Source organism: Sinocyclocheilus grahami, unplaced genomic scaffold (assembly GCF_001515645.1).
Source record: "Sinocyclocheilus grahami isolate Dianchi unplaced genomic scaffold, SAMN03320097.WGS_v1.1 scaffold368.1, whole genome shotgun sequence".
Lineage (NCBI taxonomy): Eukaryota > Metazoa > Chordata > Actinopteri > Cypriniformes > Cyprinidae > Sinocyclocheilus > Sinocyclocheilus grahami.
In genome coordinates this window covers 334,355-346,101 of record NW_015505547.1, presented here as the reverse complement: position 1 = coordinate 346,101, position 11,747 = coordinate 334,355, and the positions used below count along the sequence as shown (strand labels likewise).

Below are 11,747 nucleotides of genomic sequence, written 5' to 3'. Positions count from 1 at the left end.
CCCCAATTCACAAAAGCATGCATGTGTGTGTGTGTGTGTGTGTGTGTGTGTGTGTGTGTAATTCAAGCCTCTTATGTAGTTTTAAAGGGATGTTATCTGTCAAGTCTACACTTAGCCCACTCAGCCCTCTAAACTACCTCAAACGGACTTGCTGCCAATCCCGAACCATTCCCATAGCGGCAGGCATACTGAACCAAACGACTATCTCAGATGGGAACATCCCTCACAGAGACAGTCACTACAGAGTTCCCATCAGTCCTCACTTTATGCAGCAGCAGTAACTGGGTGGTAAAATCTCACAAAATGAAACAACACTTTGTGTGTGTGTGTGTGTGTGTGTGTGTGTGTGTGTGTGTGTGTGTGTGTGTGTGTGACATATGAGGACACAAATTTGTATAATGACATGGGTATGACATAGGTATTACAAGGAGAAAGTGACTTATGAGGACATTACCCCATGTCCCCATTTTTCAAAACGCTTATAAATCATACAGAATTAGTTTTTTTTGAGAGAGTAAAAATGCACAAAGTTTCCTGTAAGGGGTAGGTTTAGGTGTAGTGTTGGTGTAGGGCAATAGCACATACAGTTTGTACAGTATAAAAACCATTACGCTTATGGAATGTCCCCACAATTCACAAAAACAAGCATGTGTGTGTGTAATTCAAGCCTCTTATGTAGTTTTAAAGGGATGTTATCTGTCAAGTCTACACTTAGCCCACTCAACCCTCTAAACTACCTCAAACGGACTTGCTGCCAATCCCGAACCATTCCCACAGTGGCAGGCATACTGAACCAAACGACTATCTCAGATGGGAACATCCCTCACAGAGACAGTCACTACAGAGTTCCCATCAGTCCTCACTTTATGCAGCAGCAGTAACTGGGTGGTAAAATCTCACAAAATGAAACAACACTTTTTATTTTCACCACCAATATGGTTTCCCTCAATCCCAAACAACTTCTAGAACTAGAAAATACACAACAAAATGTATGGAAAGAAGATGTGACGGTATGATCTTGCTTGCTTTAGGAAGATAAAATAAAATATTTTTTTTGCCTTAGCAATGTACTGTACAGTATGTAACAATGAAAATCATCTAAACCGCACGCACACTCTTCTCTTGTCTTGTTACAATGACTCAAAGGGACAGCATAAATAAAAGCAGCAAGCAATAAAACCAATTGTATCTGCATCATTTATTCATGGTGTGACGCATGCTGGGAAGTCAAGTAGTCTACATCTATCAATGTTACAAACTTACAGTATCAAGTTCATTTTACTTCCTCCAACCACTCTGAATTTACTTCTGAAGCTGAAGCTTTGAAAACTCTGTAAAAATTCTAATGAGTTACAGAAGAAGTAAATTAGAACACTGTGCCCAGATTAGAAAGTTAAATGAAACATAATTGAGAATTCTAAGCTATACAAAAATCTCTTCAGCAGTAAAACCTTCCTTTGGGACTATAATCACCCTACAACATTTAAAGTTCTTGCAGACAACTTTGTATCTTACCAAAGATGGTTGACTTTACGTAGAACAGCCTCAGAAAGGCTCAACCTTCTGCCATTCCCATTTACTGAGTTCCCCAACATGCTTCTCAGCAGCTCCACGCAACTGGACCAGGCCTCTTCTCTCTAAAGTTTTCTGTCCGCACTCAAGTAGACAGAGACTCAGGTTTGAGACGTCCACCTGAATGTTGAGTTCTTTGTGTTTATTAGACAGTTGAAGTTTCACTCCCTGCTCTTGGGGAAGTGAAGAAGTCAAACCTGTTTTCAAGTATTCTCTCCATAAATGCTCTTTACTCGGCCCACAGCAGGAGGGTCCAGGACGGATTTCAGTTTAACAAACAAATCCAGCCACAAGGGCTGGAATAACTGACCATGAAATGAAAGAGCTGGGTGTTGTTCTCCTTTCGTCATGTCAAGGGAAACATCCAGTCATATTGGATTAATCAAAAATGGATCTGAGCAATCAAGTATCTAGATATTTTTTGGTTGGCTATTTTGACATGGGTCAGTGAACAACCACCTAGCAACTCCCTAGCAACCACCCAGAACACCCTAACATGCTAAAAATGAATCAGAACTTCTTTGCAACTGTTGAGGCAAGTTTTGCACAATACACACATTAATAACATACAAATTGTGTTTGAATAATTAATTTATGCAAATGAATAGGCAAATAAATAGAAAACATATTCCGTAAAGAGTGTTATATTTGTCTGCTTTCAGATATCTTGACTGTATTTTCCCTGTATGCATGGATGGAATGAATATTCACCGACAACAGTGCTTCAAAACACACTGTCTGATCTTAGACACACGACACCATCCAGGCTCTCGGCTGACTCTGGTGTCATGGGAATTATTTCCGAAATATTTTCAAACTCCCATTCAAACCTCCCACCTCTCAATCACTCTCTGACAAAAAAATAAAAAATAAATCCAACAAGCAAATGCTGTTAATCCGTATCTTTTGCTACATCCAGAAATAATAATCATAAGAATTTATCAAACAAGAAATACTAAAGGTAATAATACACTAAAACAGTCAATAAAAATATTTTCAGCTGAAAATCCCTTTCAGTTTAACACAGACTGGGCTATCAGGTAACACCGGTGGGTGGAGACCCTCACAGACTGTTTTCTCACCTGACTAGTTTTACACTAAAAACACAGTCTGAATGAAAATTGCATTTTAATAGGGGTGTACAAAAAGATACATAAACAGATAGATATAGAGACATTTTAATTTTGAAAAAATTATATAAAAAACAACAATTAAATATCAAATTAATATATTTTAATAAAAACTAAATAAAATAAATAAATAAATATACAGTGGGTACGGAAAGTATTCAGACCCCCTTACATTTTTCACTCTTTGTTATATTGCAGCCATTTGCTAAAATCATTTAAGTTAATTTGTTTTCCTCATTAATGTACACACAGCACCCCATATTGACAGAAAAACACAGAATTGTTGACATTTTTGCAGATTTATTAAAAAAGAAAAACTGAAATATCACATGGTCCTAAGTATTCAGGACTCATATACAAAGAGTGAAAAATTTAAGGGGGTCTGAATACTTTCCGTACCCACTGTATATATATATTTGATTTAATATTAAATATATTGAGTCAAAAGTTATATATTTATATTTGTACTATGCATAGGAAATATATTTATCAATTCGAAAGGAAATTAATTAATTTATTTACATTTTATTATATAATATTCTATTCTATTATTTTATATTATATTATGTTAATAATTTGATAATAGATTCAGTCCTTTTATTTGTTTGTATGTTTATTTATTTATTTAACAGAACACCAATAATAAAGTCACCAAAATCAACAAAACGACAAAGAATTAAAAGGAAAGTTGAACAAACACAGACGGATAGGGGAAAAACAAGAGGGTGAAAAACAGTGGGGGGGGGGCAACACATTTAATAGAGTTTCCAGGGTGAAATGAAGGCCAACATCTTTAAGGCAACATCCAATCACTGCTGCTCAAGCACCTGTTGTCATGTTGAGCTGAGCTTTGTGGTGATTCGTTTGGGTATATATCACAATCACACAGACCCAAACCTCTAGCCCTTCATGTCATTTACAGATACTAAATGCTTTGACTTCATATCTCATAATTACATATTGAGAATGTCTATAATGCAGGATTCAGAGTAGTGATAGAGGCAGAAAAAACATTATGCATTTCTAACATAACCCATTAACCCATCCAAAATTATCATAGATGAACAGCATTTTCTCATCTGTCTAACCAATTCCCATGTCTTCCTACAATTTCAGACTCTGCAGTACAGCAACAAATTGAAATGTAATCGATCTGTTCCATTGTAAACTCCACCCAAATAAAGTTCCAGTCTGCTCTCGCGCTTTCCAGACTTCAGGTAAGAGGAAATAAGCTTTCCAGAGCTCCACGGCACCACATAGCAGAGAACAATTTACAATGGCACCTTATACAAGCATTTTAATGACCTCTTTCAGACTGAAGCACATTCTGTGAAAGCAAAGATCTCTGGGGGTTTACTTATCCTGTCAACTTAGATGACTTAAATGACGCCGCTGTGAGGCATTGCTTACTAACGTCCCCCAAAGACCACTGCTGTCCTCATTAGACCAGTGTCCTCACAGAATCTGGGTGAACTACAGTCCAAAAACAAACAAGAAAACAAAGCACTGCTGTCCCATATTCTACCATAAAACTAATTCAACAATTATTTATTGCAAAATGGATCAAAATGGCATTATCATTAGTGATCAAGCTCAATCCAAAGTTTAATACTTAAAGGGGTCATATCATGCGATTTCAATTTTTCCTTTCTCTTTGGAGTGTTACAAGCTCTTGGTGCATAAAGAAGATCTGTAAAGTTCAAATCCAAAGAGATATTCTTTATAAAAGTTAAGAGTCAACCACGCCTACCTAAAACGGCTCGTTCTAACACGCACCCACATACCTACGTCACTGTCTGGGAAGATTTGCATAACGCCGCCCAAATGTTCACGCAAAGAAGGAAGGCGTAACTTTTATTCTCGCTGTAGTATTGTTGCTGCCGCCGCTGACATGTTGTGAAGGCACTGTGTGCTTCGTTGTGAAAGCGAAACTACTTTGTTTGGTCTTCCAAAAGAGGACGATATCGCTTCGTCATGCCTGGAGCTGATCCGTGCTGGTTGCTGAGAAAATACTTCAACTTCACGCTGTGGATCGCCGGATCGGCTTTCACCGTGGACGAAGCGGAGTCCAGCCCGGGGTCGTCACATGTGGTTGCCGCAGGCATCACAGTATGGTAAGGGACATAACATTTCCGTCACACGCTTGAGAAATTCGGCCAATCACAACGCACTGGATAGCTGGCCAATCACAGCATACCTCACTTTTTCAGACCGATGAGCTTTGTAAAAATCGACACGTTTCAGAAAGGCGGGGCATAGAGGAGAAACAATAATGTACAGTACGTGGAAAATAATGTGTTTTTTTAACCTTAAACCACATAAACATTTCGTTACACCAAATACACAAAATAATGTTCTTTTTAGCAGCATCATATGACCCCCTTTAAAATACTTAAATATTAGATTAAATACGATTAAAACAACAACTTAAACCGCAAATAGGCCTAGATTAAAAAAAATAAATACAAATGTTGTGTTTTTATATTCAAAGAACCAAATGTGAGCCTGGATCACAAAACAAGTCATAAGTCGCACAGGTATATTTGTAACAATAGCTAACAATACATTGTATGGGTCAAAATTATCTATTTTTATTTTAGGGCAAAAATCATTAGGATATTAAGTAAAGATCATGTTCCATGAAGATATTTCAACAGTAAATATATCAATACTTCATTTTTTTATAGTAATATGCATTGCTTTGGACTTAATTTAGACAAATTTAAAGGTGATTTTCTCAATATCTTGATTTTTTTTAAATATATATTTTTAAAAATATTAATATTTTTATTTTAAATATTGTCCTATCCTAACAAACCATACATCAATGGAAAGCATATTTATTCAGCTTTCAGATGATGTATAAATCTAATGCGTACAACGATAATATCAAGGATTTTTGGATATGTATGGTACATGATCCATGGCACCTTGGTGTACTACATAAATACTATGGCATATAAACATGGTAATCATTCAGCACTATGGTACAAATCAAAGCACCATATTATTAATATTGTCCTTCCTGAGTGCATCACTTAAAAGCGTCCCTGTTGTCCCTGGCTGTTTTTATCCCAAGCACATGCTCGTCCCATGAGAAAGGACGCAGAGACGCCCCATCCAGCGCACAGCTTTTACTATCACCTCCATGCGCCCTTTTACAGGCTGTTTCTTATAAATCTGAGAGCTGTCTTAATTTTCTCAAGCCTGCAAGATGAAGACCAGCTTAGAAAGCCCACACGGGCCACTTCTCAGCAACTGTAACAGCAGAGACATTCATGCCATACAGAAGAGAATACCAGGCTGATGCGTAATACTGATCTGAATAGGTCTAATCATAAAAGCATTGTGTCTCCAAACAGCACAGGCTCTGATAGCAGCAGTGGGCGTATATGAGAGGAAGTGTTCGGACGCAAAGTGACTTTTTTGCAGTGAAATTCCAAACATGCACGACAAAAGAGCACTTGAAAAGGCTAATGATTAAAGTTACAAATGCGCTTTAACCTGTTTTTACAGCCAATTCATTACTGTAAGCACTGCTTTTAAAAAGAATGTTTCCAAAACGTTTTTTTTTTTTTTTTTTTTGCAAATAAAGTGTTACATTTTTATATTTCCAAAGAAAAGGCAAATAAATCAGGTGACATTTGATCAAGTAAGATTTTCGAACTGACCAATAACTGTGCCTGCTTAACCAATTAACAGAACTATTTACATAATCAACAGATTCATCAAGAGATAATAAATACATGTTTTTAATAATAAATATGTAATATTAAATATTATTTATTTTAATATTTGATATAAATATGAAACATACTATATAAATCTTTTTAGTTCTCAAATGTAGTAAATGTTTAGTAAATACTGTATTTTAAATTAGAAAATAAAATAAAGCCTACAAAATAAAATACAACAAAAAAATGTAAATAAACTACTGTATGATCCATTGGAAAAAGAAAAAAAAATCAACATTTTACAGCCATTTAAACGATAGTTCACCTAAAAAAGGAAAATGTTCTCATCATTTAGTCACCCTTCAATTGTTCCAAACAACAAAAAGAAGAAGAATGTTGGTAACCAAATTGTGATGGTAGCCATTGACTTCCATAGCTTTTTTTTTTTCCATACTACGGAAGTCAACTGTTTCAAAATATCGTCTTTTTGTTGTCAACACCTGAAATAAATTCATACAGGTTTAGAAAAATTTGAGGGTCAGTAAAGTTTAAACGATGACAGAATTTTAATTTTAATGTGAGGTATCCCTTTAACGTGAGGTATCATTTATGTAGATTATGTAGCAGGACGAGTTACACCCCAAAGTTTAATACTTAAGGGCAGGGGATTGTTAATGCTATGAAAACAACAACTTATGGTGCAAACAGATACATATTCAGTGTTTTCATATTCAAAGAATGTCTTTTGTTTCTTCCAATACATGTACAACAAAATTCAGATGTTTTTCTGACAACAAACCTCAGGACGAGGGTACTTAATGTGTTTGCTTCATGTTTTATTCAACTAAAGCAAGCTGTTGAAACACTTGCTCTCCGAGTATGTGAAAGCGAAAAGCGTAAAAGACAGCGTGGGGGATATAAAGGAGGAAAACAGAAAACAACTAAGAAAGCAAGGGGGAAAAGAACAGTATATAGATAGCTAGTTTTCATGTGTGCTGTTTCTCTTGGGTCTCTCTTCGCATTAGCATGCACTACAGCGCTCATCTGGGATGATACACGCGGAGTGAAACCCAGGTCCCGCCATAATTACATTCCGGCATTCGCCCTCTCCCTTTACGTTCCCTCTTCTCTCCAGACACATCCTCTTCACAGCCATTATAAACCAGCTTTACACATAACCAGCTCCCTCTGTAGTAATAACGCTGTCAGTCAAGCAGGCGTAAAACTTTCCACCAGCAGTATTGGGTGGGAGTGGCTGATGTGAAAGATATCAGAGAGTTTGCTCGTATTTGTGAGGTAACTGGATCCAACCTGACCTTTTCAACTGCTCACACAAATCATACAGTAGTTGAGGTGACCTTTACAGTTATGGAATGTGATGACAAACTTTGTGCCTTGTGTCCAATCATGTGTACAAAGTTTGGCGGAAAAAATTATGACACACAAAAGCAATGTGTGATACACTACACTTGGAAAAAATATGAATACAAATATTGTATATTTTTTAATATAAATGTAATTATATATTTTAAAATTTTAACTATATTTTTTTCAGAGTTCTTTCTTTTCCAAAAAACCCCAAAACATCCAAATAACCTTAAAACAACATACATTTACATATAAGGCAATTCAATTAAAAAAATTCAATAAATATTCTCTGAAAATAAGCATCTTCAACATTCAATTTTGCTTCTGAAGTACATTTATCAATTTACACAAGGATGCTTAGAGAAAAAACAACAACAACAAAAATAGCTGATTAAGACTTTTATTTGACCATCAATTGTGTGTGCTACATTACATTTAACTTGGAAAGCACACATTCCCTACTTCCTACGTGGAAAAGTTGGAAAATCTTACTTAAATTCTGACCTTTCATTTGGAAAGACAGTTATTATTTCCCCTTTGTGTCTGTACCAAGATAATATTTTCAGTTTTCAAAAAAAAAATTTTTAGGAAACGTTAGTGTAATTAATGCATACATTGATTGAATTATTTAAAAATTGATTGCTAACATTTACTTACACTTTTAATTAGGGCTGCACGATAAATCGAAATGGAATCGAGATTCGACAGAAGCTGCGATTGTCATGCATATCTTTCAGTGAAGCACGGTTCTGTGATCAGCAGTAAATCTCCATCCAAAGGCCGAGTTCTAATTATTATCATTTTCATTCAAATAAAGTATATTTATAATGCAATGCCTTTATCACTGCTTAAAAACTATGAAATGTTGCATGCCTTATTCTGTGTAAGAAGCCCCATCATCTCACAGAAGGATTTATTTCAAACACTCGACTGACGTTATGAAGTGAGTTTGGAGTAAAAATAGGTTATTAAATGTGGTATTTTCACATGCTTTCAGATGGAGCAGCATTTACTTCACAGAGCCGTAGTTCACTGAGAAGCTATGCAAACAGCTGTCATTATCGCGAACAATTTCTTCAATTTCATAATCGCGCAATAAAATCGTCTGCGTTTTTTTGCGTAACTTGTCAGTGAACTACGGCTATGTGTAGTAAATTCTGCTCCATCTGAAAGCACGTGATGATGATTTCCTGCTGATTACAGAACCGGCTTTACTAACAAAATGCGCATGACAATCGCATTCGATTAATCGTGCAGCCCTACTTTTAATACTAACTACTTTCAAGAAAGAGAAGGACTTACCAAATATGTCTTGACCTGGAGAAGGTTTTGTCCACTCTGTGGAGAAAAGAAACATGGTATTTTTAAAAACACATGCATTTTGAATGTATACTGACACCATAAGCCCTTATGAAAAGTGAGTGAAAGTGAAAAGTGACATGTGGCCAAGTATGGTGATAAGTTTGTTTCCTCATCAGAAATGTAGCATTATATTACTTGCTCATCAATGGATCCTCTGCAGTGAATGGGTGCCATCAGAACAAGAGTCCAAACAGTTGATAAAACATCACAATAATCCACACCACTCCAGTCCATCAAATAATACACTGTGAACTGAAAAGCTATGTGTTTGCAAGAAACAAATCCATCATTTAAAGCAAAATTACTCTAAATCTGTTCAGATTTATAAAAAATAAATAAATAAATAAACAAAATCTACATCTTGGGTGGCCTGAGGGTAAATTTTCAACAACTTTTCATTTTTGGGTGAAATATCATTAAACAGTATTTATACAGATATACACCCCTGACATTTTCTTCAGAAAATGCAACAATTAATTACAAAATGATATTTGGTCAAATTGTATTATACCATACGTGCAAAAAGCTTGGAATATTTGTCCTATGCAATTTTTTATCATATGAAATTTTTTTTATTAAAAAATAAAATCAAACTGTATTTGACATAAATAAACCACTCAGTCTACACAAATGCATTGTGAATACCACATAAGTTAATCAGTAAATATTGGAGCCCAGCCGCTGAATGTACAAACAAGGCCTATAAACCACAACACGAGTGATCAGGATCAGTGTGCATTTGTATGAGCATGTGTCAGTAAACACGCTGGATCAAACAGAACCAGTTTCAAACGCAACAAACCTGTTAGACCTGACAATGTGGGTAAAAAGCCAAAGAGCAACAGATGTATCACAATACACAATGACATTATGGTGGCTCTATTTCAATAATCTGTCATTTCAACTCAAAAGTGCTTAAAACTTTACATAGAACGTTTCAGGAAATAGGGACAAGATGAATGTCACAAATTACTACACGACTCATGTTTCCATTGGCCCTTTTTGTCAGAGAAACACATCTGAGCGAACTCTGACATCAGCTTACAATCATCAAACCGTCAGCAGTTCAACTGAACCGTTTTAACCAAGCAGGCATAACAGAGTCAAATCACAAAATGTGCAAGTGTAACACATTCATAGACAACAGACATGTGATGTTATTTTTGAGAGTAAAAGAAACTTTAAAATAAAATAATCCAGTTATTAAATTAGTTTGTCTGCCAGTTGTACTATACACACTTTGTACAAAACTCCTGCATTGATACTAAAATGACACGTATATTTAAACTATTATACATAGTTTAAATATACAGTATGTGTAACCAGACCAGTTTCAATTATATATATATATATGCTAAAACATAAGTAATTTTCTATAATTTTTAACAGACCAGGTTCACATCTACAAGTAGTTCTGAAAAGTTTGAAAATAACTACTTACCTCACAAAACCATTTTTACTAGTTGAAAAGTACATGGTGAAGTAATATTTAACTAATTTGGTCAACAAACCTGGAACTACTTCATAACCATGCAGTAAATTAATCAACACCTTCAAACCACCAATCAATCAGAATCAAGCATTCAGCAGTGTCGTGGTATGGATGTGGTTTACAAGACCTCAAGTTCGATGATACCACTAAATATGTGAATCAAGTGTTTGGTAAATTACCTATGAAACATCTAATGCATAAGAAAAAATAATAACATCTGCATCCTACAAAAGGTATTTTGCATCCAAAAACCAGAGTAATCAGTTAACATTAACTACAACAACATATAACATGAGAATTCAAAGCCACCGTCATCTGTCCTCACAAATCCCCAGTAGTGTGTCTTACCCCCCATATGCTCCAAAAGTGAAGCTCCTCTTCCTGCGAGACATTCTTCTATTTTCCCTCTTAACCTCCTACTCTAACGGTCTCTCCGTCTCTGTCTCTCTATGACAGAGGGTACTTGTTTTGTGCCTCTTTCTCAGTGTGTGAGATTGTGTCCCTCCTTCTCTGCTTCCCATCCCTCCTTTCTTCCCTCCCTTTCACTACCTGAGACTGAGGATCCACAGCTATGAGCAGGTGCTTGTCTTTCAAATGATTTCCTTACTTTGAGACACACACACACACACACGGGTCAGCAACTAACATGGATGTCCAAATGAAAACGAATGAAAAGAATTCGAAGACTAATTTAAAATGTAACCCAACCTTATGAGAAGTCGTAAAAATCTTTACAAATCTAACCATGATTAATAATAAAACCATACCATTTTGTACAATCCTGGTTGCACAATATCATACAATTTCACCATGTTGTTGTATGAATTAAGAGTTGTCAAGAGAGTGTGTTGGAATTAGCTTATCAATTTTTTTATTTTTTGGTAATTATTTACTTTTAACAATTAGTGTATGAGCATGTGTAATAAAAAAAATCCTCCATTAGAAGCACAGGACAGTTACACACACTGACATTTTTGTTCACACACACACACACAAATAAAAATTACTTCAACGCGTCTAATTCAGACATTCAAAACAAGAGGTTTATTGAAGTTACTATAAGTATAAAATACGCTTCAAGTGATTGATTATGATTGCGAATTTTTTTGTGGTCATATTCAACAGTTTGTTCAAACGGAAACATTAATA

The 11,747-nt window shown here is 35.5% G+C and overlaps 1 protein-coding gene across 1 annotated transcript in view; it reads right to left on the bottom strand.

Moving 5' to 3' along the window:
• The window catches only part of LOC107549301 (rap1 GTPase-activating protein 1-like), a 47,289-nt gene extending 36,264 nt beyond the window's left edge, over positions 1-11,025 (bottom strand). Inside the window, exons 1-2 of the mRNA XM_016230341.1 lie at positions 10,947-11,025; positions 9,047-9,082 (exon numbers count right to left, since the gene is read on the bottom strand). Coding sequence (XP_016085827.1) covers positions 9,047-9,082; positions 10,947-10,990 — 80 coding nt within the window. The 5' untranslated portion in view covers positions 10,991-11,025. The remainder of the gene's footprint in view (positions 1-9,046; positions 9,083-10,946) is intronic.
• Between the last annotated feature and the right edge of the window lie 722 nt (positions 11,026-11,747).